Genomic DNA, 22,782 nt, shown 5'->3' on the forward strand with positions numbered 1-22,782 from the left:
ATTTCCACATATCCCAATTCCCACATCCCCAAATTTCCACATATCCCAATTCCCACATCTCCAAATTTCCACATATCCCAATTCCCACATCCCCAAATTTCCACATCCCAAATTTCTCACATCCCCAAATCCTCTCATCCCCAAATCCTCACATCCCCGAATTCCCACATCCCCAAATCCTCACATCCCCAAATTCTCACATACACCATTCCTCAAATTCCCAAATCCTCAACCCCCCAAAACTCCCCTCCCTAAACCCCCAAACCATACTCCACCTTCCCAAACTTCCACCCCTAAATCTACCAAAACCATAAAAAACGTCCCATAAAACCCCGATTTCCTCCGACAATACGATTAAGTTGATCCGTTTTAATGAGCAAAGACACCGTAACAACATCGACCGAAAAATTTGCATTTATATGAAAAATACAGCAATTTTTCCCTCGCCTACGAGTAACAAAGCAGAAACACACAAAAGACCCGGCAGTAGTCGATAGAATATTAATTCAACTTTTGTATCGCGCACAGTAGGAGGGTTGCAAGCTTCATTTTTTTTTCATCGCGGAGATAGCGTTGTCGATGCGCTAAACGAGCGAGATCGGAAGGTAAATCAAAGGCCCGTTGGAAAAAATACTGGTATCGGTTTATTAAAGCGCCCTGGGACATTTCCGCGTACTGATTACACGCCAATGGGGTTATTCACGACCTCCGTTTCCTTTTTTTTCCAGCCATCCACCCCGGCAACCCCTTGGTCGCGAGGCGAACGCGAAACGTGCACCAGCCTCGATCGACGCGAAATTGGTCCGATGCCAGATCGAGCTTTAAGCTTTTCTCTACTCTCTGCCGTTGCGAATAGTACGACAGAGAACTCGCGTGGCATGAATAGTTTGGTCAAATATATTTGAAAAATCATCCGAACCGCTACAAAATATTTGCTGCTGTTTCGCGCTCGACACAATACTACACTGCTTTCAACTATTCTCTACACAAATTCTGACGATAGTTTCGGTGCAGGATTATTCAAATATATACGATTTTATCTGTGCTGATACTGATTTCTATTGGGTTGTTAATGTCAACGTTATTCTATGTTAATACTGAAATTATATGTATTTGGTGTTCATACTGAAATTCTACTCATTTGATGTTTATATTGAAATTTTATTCATGTGATGTTCATAGTGAAGTTATATTTTTTTGATGTTCATAGTGAACTTATATTCGCCTGATGTTCATACTGAACTAATACTAATCTGATGTTCATATTGAATTTACATTCACCTGATGTTCATACTGAATTTATATTAATCGAATGTTGATATTAAACTTACATTCATCTGATGATTATAATGAAATTATATTCATCCAATGTTCATATCAAACTCGTATTCACCTGATGTTCATACTAAATTTCATCCCATATTATTACTGAAATTCTCCTCGTCCAATGTTAACCCCAGCGAGGAACTCATGACGCACGTACAGTGTGAATATGGCAAACTTTTCTCATATTTTTAGTACGCGTGAAATTTCAGTATAAGTGTAATTATAGTTTGCGTAGTCAAGAGTCTCGAATAGAATATCAGTAGGGGATTCGAATTCTTTCTGTCAATTTTAAAATTGTAGAGAATAGTTGGATGCGTCTGACAAATAAATCATAGTGCAAGGGGTTGATACTGAATTTTGATTTTCATACTAAATTACGTTCATTCAATGTTGCTATCAAATTGTATCCACTCAATGTTAATACTAAATTGTATTCAGACAATTTACAGACTGAAATTTTATTCATCCTGGTTTTTATACTGAGATTGCACAAATTGAACCATATAGACATGACTGGAATTGTTTCATAATAGAGAAGTTGACCAAACTAGAAATTGAACACAAACCCAATAACATTTATGTAAAATAATTACAATGTTACTGTCTATTTTCTATGTTACCTAAAAATGTAGAACAAGCGATTTTATACAAACCAAAATATTTTAAAATGAAAAAAAAAACTGGTAAAATAGATAGAACTACATAATTGATAGCTATTGCCGATTGCTATCAGTTCACTTTCGGCAAAAAGTAAGTGGTTCATATATTTTCGACGTACGGCAAATGCAATGAATTTTTCTATCTTACAATTCATGAGGGAGAATGCAAATAAATAATTTTACGATTTCCTATCTGGCGTCGCGGAAAAAGCGAGCCAGTTTACTCGGATTGGAAACGATCCAAATCTTCGTGTAAATATTACCGTCCCGTTGATCGTATCTTAGAATGTTAATTTGGGGAGAAAATCGAAGATCGACGGACTTTGTTCTTTCTAGGACTTTCTTGCTGGCAAATAAATGTCTCTGGACCAGTAAAAACTGCACGAAAGTATCTCATAGGAATAATCTGACAAGGACTAAAAATCTTTGAGATGCAGTTAGGATTCCATGAATATAACTTTAAAATTTTTTTATAAATTTACTAATAATTCAACATTGTTGTAGTTTGATATTTTTGTGCAGTATATTAATTTTAATCTCTCAATTTTTTTTAGTTTCAAGAAATTTTTTTCATCCCTGCGAGAGCAAATGTTTTTTGACAGGATTTAATCAATCATCTCCTTTAATACCGGAATCGATTTTGCGTATACATGCATATTGTATTAATGTATTCTACCCTAGCAAACACCTCTTCACCCCTACATCAGATTACAAAAGAGAATATCAACAATAAAATACAGTTTGGCAAAATATCCCCACAATTAATCCTCTTTCCAGTTCTCAAAATATTCCTAAGCATCAGATTACAAAATTCTGTTTATATCCCTCAATACCAAAACACGATTAATTAACCGAACAACACCGACGCAATCTCATTATCCTCTTTTCCGTAGAAGCCATTTCAGTACATTAAACCCGTTTTAATCCTCCTAAAAACACTCCCCTTTGCATCTCCGAATCTCAGATACGAAACCGTGCGATCCTCCCAGGATAAAACATTTAAATCCACGATCAATTAGCCGAATAATATTCCAACGATTTAATCATCCGTTCTCCGATAATGAAACGCCTATCCGTGGAGGGTGATCTTAATCCGTGACGTTCATTATTCCGTCGATCGAGCCGTGGCTCGAACGAAATGCTGTCCAATAATAGAGCAGGTCATCGTGCACGTCTAAATAAATGCGGTCGATCGTTGAGCCGTCGAAATCGTTGTCGTCGTCGAGATGACGAGACATAGAACGCGGAGGGCAACGAGGCGGCAGTTTTCAGGGGACAAATCGCATTTCTGCCCGACGCACCCGACTTTCTTTTCACCTCGTCTCCGTTGACAATAGACGGATGCAGAAATAAAAAGGTGGATCGAGAGGCGGCAAACGAAATAGAAAGAAAGAACGAAACTGGGAAAAGAGAAGTAGGCAGACTCCCTCGCGATAACAAGAGGACGAGGCTCTCTTTGACCCCGAAGACAAAACAGCTTTCGCGATTGGAAGTCGATGGAAACGCGTTCCTTTTCATTTCTCTAATTTCAGCCGGGAAATTGCAGCCCGGAACAGCGAATCTCTTGTTCATAAACCGGGAATCGTCTTTCGAATATCATTATTCTTTGTTCCAGAGGAGAATGGAGTGTGGATGAAGGGATTTCGAAGTTTCGATTTTTTCTAGCTAGTCTTCGCTATTGCTTCATATTTAGCTATTCCAGTAATTTGAATGTTTACTTCAGTATCGAACCTTAATGATATTCTATGATACCTCGTGATGACATACAAAATCTTCATGATCTTACATTTTGATGATGTTCAAAAATTTATGTTCTAATAATTTCAGTACTGCAGTTGTTTAAATAGCTAAATATTCAAATAAATATCTAAATGTCTGATCTATTCACATACACAAATATCCACATACCTGAATAGTAAATTCATAAATAATTAAATACCTGAATATCCAAATAGCTACCTATCTTCCTAAATATCTAAATTAACTCCCCAAATACCTAAATGCACACTTAGTTACTCAAATACCAAAACATCTAAACAAACGCCAATCACAACCAAAAACAGAATTCAATTCGACCCAAATTGTTACAAGCATCGAAATTAGCATACAACGAAGAATATCAAGGTAAAATTCCTTAGAAAGAGGGAAATGTTTAAGAATTTTGTGTATGAATCGAGTCCAGAAAGAAAATATTCCAAACATTTCGCCAGTATTGCAGGGAGCCTCAATATCGGTGTGTCCCCAGAACGTTGATGAAGCCGGTTACATTGCCAGCAAAACGCAGAGAATATTTTCCTTCAGAACGCGGCTTACATCCGAAAATCTCGAACGATATCAACCGTAACAAACCGTGCTAGGAAGCCTCAAAAACTCTCATCAAGGAAACTTAATTATTTCGGATACCCCAATTCCACCCTGCGCTACAGTTTCATTTTAATTATATCCATGAAAATGTTTGAGTGTATCGAGCGGATGAAATTTCCACGAAAAGAGAATACAATGTCTTCTTGCTAATTTGTCGGAAATGTTTTGAACAACAATTCAACGCCGGATCTGATTCGAACGAGTAATTCGGTAGTTATTGCAGTCTTCGCGTAGCTAATTGAGTCTTCGTAATTACAAAGTTTCCGAATTTTATATACTTCAGTTTCTGAACTGCTAGCACGCGTTTAACACGTGTTTTGTAGTTTCATGAATACATAAACATTCCGGGGATACTAATTACGAACATAAACATCGTTGGGATTAGGTGTTCAACGCTGCAGCGTGAAACTAACATTTAAATATTACATTACCTTCTACCATAATAAAATTACTTAATATTTCTGGAATTTCGATTATTTCTCCACGTGTTTGACCTTAAACTCCTACTTGATACTCTGACATATACTCTCACTAATTATACTAAAATTACTGGGTTGTAACAAATAATAAAACTTGGTGCCAATCATACACCGATGACTACGAAAATTATGATGAAAATTCAAACGAAAGTTGGAGTAATGCGTTCGAAGTAGCAACTCGATATAAATCTCACAAAGAATGAGCAAATATTTGAACCGCGACAAACAAGGGATAAATTCGACTCCTGTTTGATTCATACACTACACTCTCACTAATTATACGAACTAAAATTACTGCATTGTAACAAATAATAAAACTTGATACCAATCATACATCGATGACTACGAAAATTATGATGAAAATTCAAACGAAAGTTGGAGTAACGCGTTCGAAGTAGCAACTCGATATAAATCTCACAAAGAATGAGCAAATATTTGAACCGCGACAAACAAGGGATAAATTCGACTCGAAATCTCGACGCAACAATTCTATCGATCGAGCACCCGTGACAAGGGAGGTTCGAAAGTTGCAAAACGGAACTTTCCTGTCTCATAAACTATCGGCTCCCGTTAAAGTTGTTCGGGACAGCCGTCTGCCAGGATCACGTTGAGAATTTGTTTAAACGAAGGGAAAAACCGTACGACCTTATTTCGCCGTCGACGTAGTAAATGGACAAGCGACGTTGCCTCTCACGGATGCAAATGCGGAAACGGAATCGTGCGTAGAATACGTTTTCCTTAGCCCGGGCACACTCGCTTTGAGCCACGGATTCCTTTGAACGGGTGAAACGAAAACAAAAGCGGGTCTAACGAAAGCGAACGACCGAGCTTATTCGAAGGGGAAATATTTGGACTGGAGAACGTCTTCGAGGTAACCTTGAAACCCTCGCTCAAACAGTTCGGAAGAACAGATCGAAATTCTCACAAATGTTTTCAATATTTATACTGTTGTTTGTTCAACTTTTGGACATGCTTCGATTAACCCTTTGGAATTGATTTCTTTTAACCACCCACTCCTTCATTTACAGAATTGATCAAGAGATATTGTAACAGTGAGGCAATATTATATATATGAAAATATATATACAAAAATATAGTGAATAATATTTTTCGTTTGTTATAATATATGTATTCAACCAATCTATTTATCTAGATTATTTATAAGACTCAACATAGAAAACCCTTTGGAATTGATTTCTTTTAACCACCCACGCCTTCGTTTATAAAATTGATCAAGAGATATCGTAACAATGAGGCAATATTATATATATGAAAATATATATACAAAAATATAGTGAATAATATTTTTCGTTTATTATAATATATGTATTCAACCAATCTATTTATCTAGATTATTTATAAGACTCAACATAGAAAACCCTTTGGAATTGATTTCTTTTAACCACCCACTACTTCGTTTACAAAATTGATCAAGAGATATTGTAACAATGAGGCAAAATTATATATATGAAAATATATATACAAAAATATAGTGAATAATATTTTTCGTTTATTATAATATATGTATTCAACCAATCTATTTATCTAGATTATTTATAAGACTCAACGTAGAAAACCCTTTGGGATTGATTTCTTTTAACCACCCACTACTTCGTTTACAGAATTGATCAAGAGATATTGTAACAGTGAGGCAATATTATATATATGAAAATATATATACAAAAATATAGTGAATAATATTTTTCGTTTATTATAATATATGTATTCAACCAATCTATTTATCTAGATTATTTATAAGACTCAACGTAGAAAACCCTTTGGGATTGATTTCTTTTAACCACCCACTACTTCGTTTACAGAATTGATCAAGAGATATTGTAACAATGAGGCAAAATTATATATATGAAAATATATATACAAAAATATATTGAATAATATTTTTCGTTTATTATAATATATGTATTCAACCAATCTATTTATCTAGATTATTTATAAAACTCAACGTAGAAGTGCTAAGGATTGGAACCACTTATAAACAAGTTGACCGACAAGTTAAAACCTGCTACTAAAAATTGTATACATTTGAAGGTGCTTCCAATTTTATAAACATTGTCTGTTGACATACTTCTCTGTCTCTATCAATACCGAAAAATCTAACTATACAGTAAGACACAGAAATCTATCTCCACCATACATACTTAATTAAAATGTACCTAACAATAAGAGAGAGGAATACCTATATATTTTCCTAAAATTTTTATGTGCCCAGAAAAAGTAATGTTCAGCAAAATTTACAAGAGAAGAAAATTTGAGGGGGTGAGAAAATTAGAAAATGCGACGTTTAAAATTGTGTACCTTTGCAACGCTCTGATCCGATTTTAGTAAAGGATTGTACCGTGTACCGCAAACTTTTGCAACCCTTTAACAAAAGGCTTTCTTTGACAATTTCTTTTATTCGAGGAAAAATAATGGTTGCACGCGAAATAAAAAATCTTGACGCTTTGACGGTGGCGCGTTCCGCGGAGTCTATAGCTCTTTTAATTTTACATTTCTGTTTTATATTCGACGGGCTATCGATAGAACTGTATTTGAGTTTTATTTAACTGTTTGAGTCCCAGTGATTTTTTTTCGGAGCTACTATTTCATATTTCTGTTTGTTTGCAAATATGCGCGGGTGATAAATGTTTCTCTTGAAATAAAACATCGGAGTTTCGAAATTCGCGGATCGAATAAAAATTCGGATAAAATGCTCGATTCGCGTTGAAGGAACCCGGTTTCCTTGAGCGTAAAAGAGTCGCCCTAAAACTCTGTAACGTATAAAAAGCGGGGAACAACGTCTACGCGAACAACGGGGTTTAAAAGGGTGGATGGTTCGATGAAAGGCTTTTCTATCTAACCAAAATCGAAACGACGTAGGTCGTAAAAAAAAATCGCGAAAGTGCATTCAGGATAACGATGCTTTCATCGTAACCTGATAAACGCCACTCTCTTCTAACCCGATCTTCAAAACTAAAAGCAGAACGAACCACTCGACCGATGGTTGACAGAGCCGAAGCACTTGAGAAACATTCGTTTCCATTAGTGTTCTGGCGCAACACGATGTCGCCTGAAGGGGACAGTTTATCTTATGAATATTAAAACATGCGATGTTTTATTACTTTTGCAATGATATATCGAAAGAGTACATTGATGAACACATTCACCCTCACTACCATCACCGGTAATTAAAAATAATATCTACTATATCGATATCCCTCGTTAAAATTTAATTATTTTTTTTAAAGTTATGTTAAATTATATTTACAATTTAAACAGAAATAGTTGCTGATTATAAGATTGAAAGTACCAGAATTGGATAAAGTAGTGACTCTTTCATTTAATAATATTTTAACGACATTATCGATATATCGACCTACCGTTAAATATCGCTAGACGGTTAACCCACCAGTTAGCGGCGTACTTCGCTTCGGTCGAATAATTGACACGAAAAAAAAACTCCGAATTCGATTAAAATTGTACTAATAATCTAACATTGTACGTTATAGTATGATATAAAAAGATTTTACAACATTACATCGCGTGGCTTGCTACATATGACTAATTCTACTACGGCAGCGATTCGAATTCAGAGCGTTTCAAATCCGCCATTGTAATTTTTTCGCGCGGTTTATGCCTGTCCGTTGGAATGCCAAACCCACTATCCCTTGCGCTTTCGATATTTCGTAAGACGCCGCACGCTTTCTACCGCGGTAACCCTTGTTTTCACGTAACATTCAGTAACCGAACAATTTTATCTTATTAACTGTTCCACTGTCAATTAATCTCGTCGTGATATAAACGCGTATTCAAGCGAAACAGTGACCGTATTCAAAATCGCGTCATACGTCACAATTATATGTAATTTGCCACATACCTCATTTATTCAGCCGTTGACCAGTCACTCCATGATCCCTCGAGCCGCAAGGAATTCTGGCCTCGCGAATCCACCGGATGCCCGTTGATCTCTGAGGTGGCAGCGAACACAAGCACTATAAACTGACGTATAAGCCGCGAGGAAAGCAAAACGTCACGAAGGGTTCGCACGAGACAGTGAACAATACGGCTTGACGTCCGCGCGTACACTGACTTCTGTTCAGTCCATCCACCTTGGACGAGCGTAGACTCGTCGCACGGTTGCCATGACGATGGGTCAACAGCACGCGCTGCGCGCGCAACGAGGACAGTTTCAGTTCGGTGGCGCGATCGCGACAAGGATCGAAACAACGCGAATCGTGTCTTCCGCATCGCGCTAAGTCCACGCTCCGAAATTGTAACATGTTCGCATGGAAAATTAATAACGACGCCTGTTAACTCGGTACGCGAGTGTGTCCAAAGTGCACCGAGCCTGTTTTCACACGGAATAGTGACTGGCAGGATTGGCACGCCGACAGAAATGAAACAAGATATCCGGTGCAATGGAGAACGCGGGAACTATTCACCGCGAAACTTACAGCGCCAATCGAACGCCGATAGAAAGGTATGTATTAAGACATACTTATGAAATGTTGATCACTCGTCGAAATTCGATTCGGAATTATTTAAATAGATAGGATTATGTCAGGGACTGACCTCGCTCTTGGACGCCTCACGTTGGCGTTATCGATTATCGATACGTGATCAATATCTTACTCATATTTAGCAATGCGAGGATAATGTCTCTAATGTAGCTCTAGGATATCTCGTATTAGAGGCACTGTTATTGATTATCGATATACTATTGGGTTAGATAGTGATGAGCTGTCAAGATTTTTTCTTACGAGTGTGTTGCGCATGCGTGAACGTCACAGTAGTTGCGTCAGCCTTCGCGCATGCGCACGCAAGTTTCTAATGAAAAACATCGCGCGACAATTATTAGAATTAAATGAAGTTAGATTTTTTAAAAATATTTTATATTTTCTTTAATATTCTTTAATATTAGATTGGTGGCTAAGTTACAGTATTACGATTGTGTTACGTCATCGAGTAAATTACGAGAGGTTAAATCGTTAGATGAGATTGAATTATTAGACAGGGTTAGATTATTGGGTTAAACTCAGTCAAATTGTATCGGGTTATTAAATTAGGCACCATCCTAATACGGCGGAGCTCCATTATAGCGCGTTATACCCGATTGAAATCCTGTTCGAATTTGAAATCTCGTTTGAAATATCGAACGCAATTATCGTGGTTCGTGTAACATTCGTATTGAAGCAAATGGATAGATCGAGTCATTGTTTCGCGAGTAGCTCGTGTGGGAAGTTAATAACGATCGCGATGAAAAGAGACGTCGAAGCTGGCGAGATCGTCGAATAAGCTGATGTTGCAGTTCACGTATCCGTGAATACGTAAGCTTCTGGCGAACGTGCGACAGGTTTTCTGGGATCAGCGTGTTCCGTCGACCGTTCCCTAACCCCTGAACCGCACACACCGGCAAATTCGCGGGTAATGCAAACACGCCGGAGATAAATTATAAGGTAAGAGGCAGGGTTCACACGTTAGAAATTTAATCTTAACGGGAATGGGATTTCCCTCTTCGTATCTGAGAAATAACTTTCGCGTCTATGCCGCACGCTTTGCTTTTTCGCGTTCAACGCAACGAAGGCGTTCCGCTAAAAGCACTCTTGCAGCGAATATCTCGTTAATGTGTCTCGTTAAGAACGAATTCTATGTAAATGTTATGAAAGCTAAGTATCCGTTTATAATGGATCGTGGATATTTTTGTTAGGTAACTGCAACTTTAATGCCCGTTAATTTTAACGCGCCTACGTCACAAAAGATGCTTATAAACGAGCTTTAATATTCATTAAAGCTGAATATGCATTAACGTTAATGCGTGTAATCGGTTTGCAACCGGCTCAACAGAGCTAACAATATGTGAAACGCGTTTCCGTCTTTCGCACCATTACACGTTTAATCGTATTTCGTTGATAAACATTATCCAATCGGTGTATGTTTATTTTTAATTGTCTTTAACGTAACACACCCTTTTTTAATTTTACAAACGTATTACCATTTTCTCGAATAAATTGCTCGATGCAATTTAACTTACAAAAGTTTAATTATATATAGAGGGAACGGTGTGTAAAATAGTCCACGCAAATGGAACAACTCATCTCTGCTTTCATTGCAATTAGAAAAAAAAATTTCGAAAAAAGTATAACATTGTTTCGCTCGCACAGACCATTTTGTGTAGGAAGCTTTTCGGTTCTATCTGCTCGTTCCTAAAAAAAGGGTATTGTATACCCCAGAAAACGACTGGCCACCAACACAAGCATAATCGAACGCGAAACGAACGAAAAGATACATTTTTTACATGCTCGTCGAAAAATGCACTTGGACCGTGGCGCATGATGACCACGTGAAAAGTGGCCGAAACATTTTGCTGATTTTCACGAGTTGCGAGTCGCTATTTTGTTTTTTTTTTTTTGTTTTTTATTCGAAAGGTTTTTCGTGCCACACACTCGCACGCGAGCACGTAAATCGTGCACGTGATGAAAAGTGCTTGTAAATTTCAAGCACGCTAGTAACTGGCCAATGAATAGCACAGGACCACTTCACGAAACGACGCTCTAATGAAATGAAAATTATTTTTAACCGGTGAAAGAGGATCCACCTGTAATCGGTCTAGTCCCGTGAAATTCGCCGTATTAATGGCTGGGGGCTGCGAATTATACGCGGGCATTAAATTTTAATTGCACCTGGTGAATCGCGAATTCTACGCTGCACGGAATTCGAAACGAACGGACAGAAATAGGAACTGGACAATTAAGGAATCTTTAAAAGGAAACCAATGAAATTTGCATTTTTTATATTTATTCTGATAAATTTTAGAGGAAATTACTCGCGCATATGAAGACTGGTATGAGCACATTTTTTGGAGATCACATTTGCAACTGAAATGTAATTTTATTCTAGGTAGCCTCTAGTGAAATAGAAAAAATTGTTCGTAAAATTATTGTCTTCATCTAACATTAAAGATATACATATAATAAAGCTGTAAGGATGAATAGTAACTGTAAGGACAAGCAGTAGTTAAGCTAACCAGATTTACTTTTTATGAATCTGGTTTTTCTTGCAAGGAGTTTATAAAATATATGTAAAATGATTGTCTACTGTGCTAGCCAACTGTGCAGAACATACGATGTTGATTTATTTGATGGCACAAATATTCAGAAATGAGCTGATCACCATTTACAAAAATATTCGTATACAGTCCATACTTGTTATAAATAAAATTGACATCGAAGAAAGTAGAATGGTTTTGCATAAATTAAATGTGATTAAGAAATCGTCAGAGGAGCATCTCTCTCTAACAATAAGCAAGGTTCTCGAATTCAGGAATTCTCGGCTCGGAACAAGTATCGAAACAATTCGAAACCCCGGAGCGATAGGATTGCTCGAATATTTGAAAGAGACGGTATCGAATGTCGATCGGTGCAATGCCGGAAGCCTTGTAGAGTGTCGTTCATCCGATTTTCTAATCGCGTTGCAACAAAACGCGTGACCGATTAAAGGGGTTCGGTCACCTCCGGTTGAAAAAACAGCGATCAATCAGGCAGATCGTATTTTCACGCGAGACAGCGGATCGTTTTTACGGAATTGCGTGGACGATCGATGAGCGGGATGAACGGGAACGAAAGAAACCGGAAGGAAAGGGGACATTGCACGAGCGACCAGGCGAGCGTGCATAAAAATTACGATTCATCTGTCGATCCTGACACATGAAAGAGACGAGCAACACCGTGAGAATGAACGAGCGGAGGAATAAGTGAAGCCTGTCTGATTAACATCCTTGTTTCTTCACATAACTCTACTTGTGGACGTCTGTCGATTAAAATTCTTCGTTTGATTAATCGATTATTGAAAAGAATTTCGAATATAGATTAGACTAATTGGATTAAACGCTTGATACAATAATTGTTAGTCATTCTTGATTTGAAGGTTAGGTTTCTGATCGAAGAATTAAAATTATACTCTGTGCAAGTAGGAATTTTTACCAGAGTTTGTACAAGCAGGAATTTTAGTCTGTTCACTGTTTTATCAATTTTCGTTTGAGTCTACTTTCATTTAACAACTGTGAATCGTGGCAATTATCGATAAGCTGTAAAATGAGTAACAGAACCGATTCGAATAATGTTGATTTTTCTCGTCAACGTTGATTGGCTGTTAGCAGGAAACGCAAGGGTATTAGCGTAACTTATCGATAAGGATATCGATAACAGAAGCTGTAGATGCAGGTCGACGGGGCGATTAGCGACGATGAGCAAAGTGGAATGATTTATTCCATGTCTGAAGGGAAATGGCTGCTCGAGTTTGTCGAAGGGTAAATCCTGGCACACCGAGCGGAAATTCGAAGCTTTTACGAGCTGCATTTCGTACGATCGTTACTGTTTGAGATCTCCGGATGCGAGATGTGACTTCTGGAAGAGAATCGCGGTTAGCTTCTGTAAATAACAAGCTGATACTTTTGATGGATGACTGGTACGATGCGAAAGTTAGTATCTACACCAACGGGCAATACTAATATTGGATTCTTCTACCTCCATCATTTAAATCTATATTTTCCTTTCTGCTTCTAATTTGAATTGCTAATGCACATTCGCGGAATTCATGTAGTCGGGAGATGTAACTTTGCGCGAATTTAACGCGAAATATTTTCTCGAATAATTCATCTTTAAGCACGTCAGATTTTTCTGATATAAAGCTTGTCGGATATCTTAGCGAATTAAATGTATCAGGATATTAATCTCGGTTATTTGATCGAGAATATTTGTCGATCTTTTAATATCGCGGAGTACATTATCCAGACACGGGAGTCCAATCTTCCGTCGAGCACGGTGAACCGCTAATGGAATCGCGATAATTAATTTTATGGCGGAATTGCGGAGAACGAGAGGGAAAGAAACAAGGCCAGAAAATAAGGGAATAGTAGGCAAATATGTTTTTTCCCCAACTATTTTCTCGCCGCGAATAAAAGGGACGCTGAAATCCCCCTAAAAATACACGCGAGAGAAAAGGAGAACGTGTTCGCCGCTGAATTATACGCTCCGCGAAAATTAATAAGAGGAGCGATGTAAACACGTGGCTCTGTAACATGCTGGAGAAATGTAATTAATTCGGGGCTCACCCTCCCTCCTAGACCATTGAATGAAGGATTAGAATCTCGTAATTTTGATCCTAAATAGTTCTGATGTTTCGCGTCACATATGTGACATTTTACGTACACGGTATGTCGGAAAAGGAACTTTTTAAATTTAAGGAAAATTAGCGTCATCCATTAAATATTATTTGTTATCTGGAAACATTATACCTCTCCTACAAAACACAACAATTATTATTGAAATCAAGCAATGAATTGTAAGCTTATAGCGTTTAATACGACAGAACCTTTCGTCACTGTGACAAAGGTGTTTGAAGCAATTCCACAAAAAGATAAAAAATTTACTTTATACGAAAGTATCGAATATTTATGTCCCTTCAGAAGAAATTCTAAAGAAGAAGAAGTTCTTGTATTATTCCTATAACATATGCACCTTTCATTTGAAAGTTAATACGTCCGTAATTGACCCAGCAGAATTACTTCGACATTTTCTTAATTAACGACCCTCATTTATCGTGATCTGGGTTAAATAACGAGAAACGTCGCTTCCAGGGAATTTCAAGAAGAAAAAACAAAATTCAGGAATAAATATTTCTATGAAGCTCGTTAACGAGTTTATTGTCACGAATGTCACCGGCTGAGAGTTTAATTTAACGACGAAAGAAAGTGAAATTAAAAAAAAAGTTAATCTTTAATGACTCGTATTGTGCAGCCGCGTATGGCTGTTTCTATTGTGCCAGTCAGCTGGTTAAGTAAAACGTAATTAACTCGTTGAATAAGTTGAATGCGCGGTGAAAACAGACGCGTGTAACGTGGTTGACTAGAATTGTTATTAACCAGAGTACGATTGTTTCGCTCTGCAATATAAACTTTCCATTTGCTACCTGGTTAAATTGATTTTTGCACCCTGCATTTTCATTAAACTTTGTGAGGAGTTGATATAATGATTAACCACAGCGATAACGTGCTTTAAATTGCTCCATTACGTTGCTGAAACAAATAAGAAATTAACCGTATGTCGAGTATGGTTCGATATTGTATTTCTTTTGGGTTTTATGAATCATTCAGATGGATTGGTTAAATCTTCATAACTTTACTACTTATAATAAACAAAGAAAGAAATTTGTCATGCACTGTACACTGTCACAATACATTTTATAGAAAAGCCTTACTATCTTGTAGATTGAGTTGATAGGTAAAAGAAAATGAGTGTAAAGGATTATGTTTTTCCTACTATTGATAATGATTTTATAAATCGTTCATATAGATTGGTTAAATATATCTTCATAACTTTACTACTTACAATAAGCAACAAAAATTTGTCACTCTACACTGTCATATTTTACAGAAAAGCCTTACTATCTTGTAAATTAAGTTGATAGGTAAAAAGAAATGAGTGTAAAGAATTATATTCTTCCTACTATTAAACAAAAATTGCAGAATAACTAATAAGGCAGCCTATCTAATTAACTTTGAAGGCTTGATTTATGATGGAAATAAATGGAGGATCTCTGAAAGTTTGATCAGAGGCTAACAAGATGTGCGGGTTTGAATGGTGCCTTCTCGGGGAGTTTACAAACTCGAGCACAACAGTTCGTTACTTTTTGAGGATACTGCTGGGTACCGTATGTACTGATGTCAACACATGAGCTGGCGCATGAGACCCAAGAGCTGCCTACCATGTACACATACAGTGACATTTCGGCGAATTAGAATAGTAATAACAATAACTGAATGCGACTCTGTCTTGCTCACACTCGAGTTTGTTATTGTTTTTGTCTAATCAGTGTGCGTGACTGCTCGAGCCAATATAACATTAACCTCTTTCCATGCTTTAACGCGTTCCACTCGTAAAACACTTACAACTCAAATGTGACAAATCTTACTTAAATTTTGAATACTCTTCAACTTGAAATTTAGGTCCAACTATAAGTTGCATTATCAAGGATCCCTGAATATAAAATAATTACATTTTAATTTTCTTTGTTCGTTTTAATGTTATAGCCCTGAATAGTTAGTCTTGTCTGACGCATCTGATAAAATACGTGTGAGTTGTTCACTTTTCTATTCTGATTAATTGAACCCATTCCAGCTTTTCTAAACACCAGGGTCAGCCTCAGGCGCCAACTAATGGTTTGACATCGGTACACGAATAGTTTTCGTTAAAGATCCTCGACGTTGTTGTCAGGGTGCGGATCTTTTCTTTCTTGGAAGAAGCCTGAGTTTACGTGAGTAATATCTGGGAAAGCCCGAGGGTTGCAGAAGCGTATGCAAATGACGCGCGAGTACATAAAAGCAGGATCTGAATGGTTTTGCGTTACCTCTGTTACTCGCGTTTCGATAAACCTCCTTTCGCATAGCCGTATCACGCGTGAAAATGTGCTTTCATATCCCCGTGTATGCTTTCCTCTGATTTAACCGGATCTATGAGCCCTCGTCGTGCATCACGCTGATACACGAGACAAAAATGTATCGGCTCTATTTACGAATCAGGGTGTTTCGATAAATCATACAAAAACTCGAGTCTAATTTTAAAAATTGAGAGGAAGTATATTTTTTGGTATTCGACTTTGTTTTTGGAGAAATTGCGTTTTAACGTTATTTAATGTATATTTGTGACAGAATGTGCTTAGGATAGAAAGAATTATATTCATAGGAAAGATTGTAATAATTTTTTGTTCATTTGTAAAAAATCATGCTTTCGTACAAAAATTTTTTTACAAGTATTTTCATGAATTTTTAAATTTAGTTTTCGTAAAGGTGAAGGTTTTTATTTTTGATTCATGATTGGAACACCCTGTATAAAATGTCCTAATATATTACATACGTGTAGATAAAATCTTGCGAACATTTATTTTTCGAGATAATTTCTCCACGTTGATACAGTCTATCATTATTTATAGGATATGTGTAACGTGAAAATTAAGCTGTACTCCCGTTATTAACTACGAACAAGGATTAATACAAATTTCGCGCAATACTTAAGCACTGGATTTATGTAAAGTTGATTCACGTATAAATTTTGAGATCCTGTAAACGTATGTGCAATGTGCTCCGAAAGTGATGGAAGTGAATTAATTATTGAGAATGAAAATTTGTTAATTTCCAAGATCTAGATTTTTGTGAATGTAACTTGGAATTGTAGGAATTTGGGAATTTAAAGATAGGGAAATTCCGGAGCTTGAATATTTAGGAGTTTAAGAATGTAGGAATTTTGAAATTAGGGGAGTTCGAAAAATTTCAGAGTTCCAAAGTCTCATGATTCGAATGTTTTAAGATTGCAAAGTTCAAAGGTCCCAAAATTCAAAATTTTCAAATTTCACAGCCTCTTAAGGCCAAAGATCTAAAACTTCCGAAGTTATCCGAAAGTCTACGACTTCTGAAGCTTCTGAGTCAAAGAACTCTGTACCCAAAAAATTCTGAAACTCTTGAGCCAAGAAGTCCTTTGGAAAAATTCCACATCAAGAAGTCCTATACTCTAAAATACTAAAGTTTCCTTATCCAAAAACTCTGAAGTCCCTTTCCGACAAATCGAGAAGCTCTCAAAGATCCAGTACCACATTTCGAAGTCGCAAATCAGCAGAAATCGTTAACAAAACGCGGCTTGTTACCGAAACCAACCTGCGTAAAACATTAAATTCTCGATTGCGACCGTCACGAGGCCAATTTTAAATCGCAATTTCCGCGCTATTAATTTTAATCGTTCGACCCGGCCTGAAATAAAATTATACGTACGCTCGCGGCAATCCACGCGCGACAAACACGAATCTGATTGATATACGTATGTGACACGGCGATGATGCGAATTCTCGTTTCTGCAACGAACGCGATTACCGTCGACATTAAAGTTACAAATAAAATTACAGGACGGTCGTGTTACGCGCGACGCCGATTGGAAAACAAGAGATTTCGTCGAACAAATACCGTTTCGAGAATTCCGTTCTCTCCGGTGAATTTTCTGAAAGAACGCAAATATTTCGCTCGCGATTTGTCTAGCGGCTTCGAACGGCCGCGCAATCCGCTTCGAGGAAATCCGCGAGCGCACGAAACACGACGTTCGTGCGGCGCAAAGAAGCTTTCGAGACATCCCTCTTTCGCAAGCTGACTTAATATCGTGAGATTGGATGAATATCGAGACATTTTGACGCTACAACTTTATCCCGCTGTTGAAATCGTTTTCTGCTGTACAGAATGTCTCGCGTTCAAAACATGCTTGTTTCTTGGATTTTTAGGTTATGCAAGTGGTGTAAATGTGGAAGTATAGACTCATATAGTTGAAATATAGACTCATGTTATGTGAGAATAATATTAAATGCGAATGGTCATTTATATATATTATATTGTTTACGTATAGTCACACATGGTCACATATGTATTTATATTATTGTTAACGTGTGACAGTCTCTTACATGTACATATGTGAATTATTGCTAATATGTCACAGGTTAATATAGTCACTTATATGTACATGTGTGTGTCATTGTTCACATGTTACATGTTAACATAGTCACTTATATGTACATGTGTGCATCATTGTTCATATGTAACATACTAACATGTTCACTCATACATGTATTAATTTATATAACATTATATAAATTGTCTTACTTGTCTGAACATTTTAAAATGTCTGACTGATGTGTTCATGAAGGAAGAAGTACTTCAACCATACTAATATTGCTGATATTAAAAGATTGTTTTATTTTATCTTAACTTACATGTTTTATAAGAGAAACTATCATATCTTTCACGTAAATAATTCCATTTTGATTCTAAAATTTCGCAACACGTTTCTGGTTTTACAACGAAATAAATATACATTACAAGGCTTGAAAGCATGCATGATTTACAGTGGAAGTTGAACTTCCATATTTATTCCGCCTCCAAAGTTTCAGGACACGTAAAAGATAATAAATGTATACATTTAAAGAGTTAAATCGTAACAGAAAAGTAATTGTGGATCATAACGATGTTTCTGATGAAATTACGAGAGGTTTTAGCATGCAAGTCAGTTGGGATTGCAAATCGGTCGGAGTAAAGAGGGTTGAAATAGACCGAGTCATGAAATATTCTTGTCCCAACGCGATCATTACCCGCGGTATCTGGCTGTTCAAATTTGCAACAGTCCCGCGAGATTTACGACTTGATGCGTTCGAAAGAATCTGCGAAATAGCGCGAACCGTGGCGCATTAATCGTGAAAAATGCTCCGAAGCTTCCAGAGGAGCCGAAACATCGAAATAAGCGTTCCCCGTCGTACATCATTGAAAATACCGTCGTAAATTGGGGACAACTTTTTCAATCCATTCTCCTTGTTGCCTGGTGGAAATCAAGATTTATGACTTCATACGTAAGCTCGCCGACTATCGTCCATTAGCTATAGCCACGAAACCGTGGGAAAGTTAGAAATCAATATCGTTTTTTTTTTACTGAGAGCTTCCAGCAAATCCTTGCAATATGGTTAGCTTCTCTGTTTATTAACTAGTTCGAAAGTTCGTTCGATCAAACGACGGGATTCACGGTTGTAAGAAGCATTCCGGTTTTACCTGTCGATTGTTAATGATACGAACGTTTTGCTTCGTGATGTTCAAAGTTTTAGAACGGGGTCAAAGAGTTTTACGATGTTTCTTCTTTCGATTTATAATCGGAAGTTGGGATTTAAGAAATATTCGGGGTTGCAAGTTTAAAAGTTTGTGCATAAATATGGAGCTGACAATGTGGATGGTTTTTGGTACGAAAGGACAGCGATGTGAAGTTTTGTCTGTTCTGAGATTTGGAGATTTGGGAATTTGGAGATGTGAGAATTTGGGGATGTGAGAATTTAAGGATGTGAGAATTCGGGGATGTGGGAATTTGGGGGTTTGAGAATTTGAGAGTTTAAGAATTTGGGAATGTGGAAATTTGGAAGTGTGAGAATTTGGAAGAGTGGGAATTTGGGGATGTGAGAATTTAGGGATATGAGAATTTAGGGACGTGAGAATTCGGGGATGTAGAAATTTGGGGGTTTGAGAATTTGGAAGTTTAAGAATTTGGGAATATGGAAATTTGGAAATGTGAGAATTTGGAAGAGTGGGAATTTCGGGATGTGAGAATTTAGGGATATGAGAATTTAGGGACGTGAGAATTCGGTGATGTGGAAATTTGGGGGGTTGAGAATTTGGAAATTTAAGAATTTGGGAATATGGAAATTTGGAAATGTGAGAATTTGGAAGAGTGGGAATTTGGGGATGTGAGAATTTAGGGATATGAGAATTTAGGGACGTGAGAATTCGGTGATGTGGAAATTTGGGGGTTTGAGAATTTGGAAGTTTAAGAATTTGGGAATGTGGAAATTTGGAAATGTGAGAATTTGGAAGAGTGGGAATTTGGGGATGTGAGAATTTAGGGATATGAGAATTTAGGGACGTGAGAATTCGGTGATGTGAAAATTTGGGGGTTTGAGAATTTGAGAGTTTAAGAATTTGGGAATGTGGAAATTTGGAAATGTGAGAATTTCAACATTGAATATTTCAATAACTCAAAAATTTAATAAGATTCCAAAAATTAGAAAAATATCCTAAAAGTTCGAATGAACAGAATATCAAACGCATGCGCATAATACTCCACAAGTTTCAACACAGCAAAAATGTCCAACTGTCTATTTCGCGGACTCTCGTCCAATTAAATCGCGTCAAATTGAATCGTACCACTATCCATCGCATGGAATGAAATCACGCGAGATCGAATCGTCTCGAATGAAATCGGCATCCGAAACCCGTGAAAAACGCATGAAAAATTCTTAAGCAAATTAAACATCGCATAAATGAAGCATTCCCGATAAATAAAGGGTTTAATACCCTTTGAAACGACTTTGGTTGATGAATCGACGCGGATCTTTGAGGCAGATTTCCGAGAATGCAGGGCGAAGGAGTTGAATGGATGACGCGTCAGGACAAAAAGGGCCGGATAGGGCGCGAGACGGGGCGCAGTATTTAATCAGGCGTACATTATGCAAGATTAGACGCGTCTCGAAAATTAATATCCAACGGCAGAGCCGCGGCGCTCTAGTTAATGCCCGTTGATACCCCTATCTCGTGTAAACAGCCACGAAGAACTCGTGGAATCTCGGCTCCTCAGGTTCGCCTTGCTGACATTCGTGTCGGCAGGTAGCGTGCCATCCTCTTTATCTGCTTACATGTGTCTGTCGCTGTATTTGCTTTCGCGGTTTCGGGCTTTAACCTCTGCTGGAACGAGAACAAGAACTTGTCAATTTTACTTCTTCTTCTCATTTAATTACACTTTGCATATATTTAATAATAAGGTTTAATATTTGGATGTTTCAAACATATTTTAATAGGGTATATAACGATAGTAGGGTATGTAAGGTGATAAGGATAGTAAAGGTACTGTGAAGGTTTGGGAATATTTGGATCTAATGACATGTGGACATAGTACTCCAGTCTGTGGATATTCGTGTGTGGATGTATTTGAACCTTGAGACATTTGGATCTATTACTTTGGTGTGTGGATATTCATATGTGGATGTATGTGAATCTTGGGACATATGGATCTAGTACTTCAGTCTGTGGATATTCATATGTGGATGTATTTGAACTTTGAGACATTTGGATCTAGTACTTTGGTGTGTGGATATTCATATGTGGATGTATGTGAATCTTGGGACATATGGATCTAGTACTCTGGTCTGTGGATATTCATATGTGGATGTATGTGAACTTTGAGACATTTGGATCTAGTACTTTGGTCTGTGGATATTCATATGTGGATGTATGTGAATCTTGAGACATATGGATCTAGTACTCTGGTCTGTGGATATTCATATGTGGATGTACGTGAATCACAGTACTTCACATATGGATACAGTACTTCATTCTAAGGATACTCATATCTGTATACATTTAAATTTCGGATCTAAGGACAATCAGATCTAACGATATTCAGATCATGGACTACCTAGACCTAAGAACACTCAGATGTAGAAATACTCGAATCTGGAAAACAAAGACTATTTGTAGACCAGGTATATTTAGACCTACGGGTATTACGATCTAAGGATATTTGGGTACACAGAACTACCGGAATATAGAACTCAAATCTGTACATAATCAAACCTAAAGATATCCAAGACCAGATATCAGACCAAAATATAATTTGCATCCATAAGACAATAATCTCTAAAGATGTCTAACCTATCTTCAGATATTCCATCTGAATACCATACCTACTAACACGTGGCATTTCCCAAAAAAAGAGTGCCAAACATTAATTTCACCTAGCTGAAACATTCGTCAGCATACACCCGGTGATACGACTTCGTTCGACATAATTCACATGTGACGTAAACAACGAGGGACGATAAGAATAGCGAGAAAGTATTACTTGGCATCAGCGTTCACGAAATTCGAGTGCATTTGCGTACATATCCCCGGTTGGCACGGAGATCCCCGAGAGGCTGCCGTACTGAAATAGAGTAATCGCGAATGAAACCATGAAAGGGGTGGCTCGGTTATCAGCTTTAACCGAGATTTCTTGCAAACTGTAGCTCGCGTTCCTTAGTCGCGTTTCATTTTCCTGCGCGGAGAACCGATATTTCGATGCCTCTCGCTTTAATGCCTCCTCTTAATGTGTTCCACTCGTTGCGTACCGTTCTAACGGTCTACCTAACGAGAACGTGCGCGTAATCTGCTTTTCGATTCACTAGATTATCAGAACCGAATAGTGGAATTAGTGTTGCGACCACGGTAGAGTACTCGTGATGATATCTCGGAACATTTGCATCTGAATCTCTCTGAGTAACCACATTTTTGTAGGAGTGGGATAATTGACTTGAACTAGGTATAATAAGTTAAAGGATAAATATTTAGATAAAAGGGGAAT

The 22,782-nt window shown here is 37.4% G+C and overlaps 1 protein-coding gene across 1 annotated transcript in view; it reads right to left on the bottom strand.

The window, feature by feature from the left end:
* The window catches only part of rho-6 (serine protease rhomboid 6), a 167,924-nt gene extending 159,000 nt beyond the window's left edge, over positions 1-8,924 (bottom strand). The window contains exon 1 of the mRNA XM_003704967.2: positions 8,703-8,924. Coding sequence (XP_003705015.2) covers positions 8,703-8,707 — 5 coding nt within the window. The 5' untranslated portion in view covers positions 8,708-8,924. The remainder of the gene's footprint in view (positions 1-8,702) is intronic.
* Between the last annotated feature and the right edge of the window lie 13,858 nt (positions 8,925-22,782).

This window comes from Megachile rotundata, chromosome 4, assembly GCF_050947335.1.
Source record: "Megachile rotundata isolate GNS110a chromosome 4, iyMegRotu1, whole genome shotgun sequence".
In the NCBI taxonomy this organism is placed as follows: domain Eukaryota; kingdom Metazoa; phylum Arthropoda; class Insecta; order Hymenoptera; family Megachilidae; genus Megachile; species Megachile rotundata.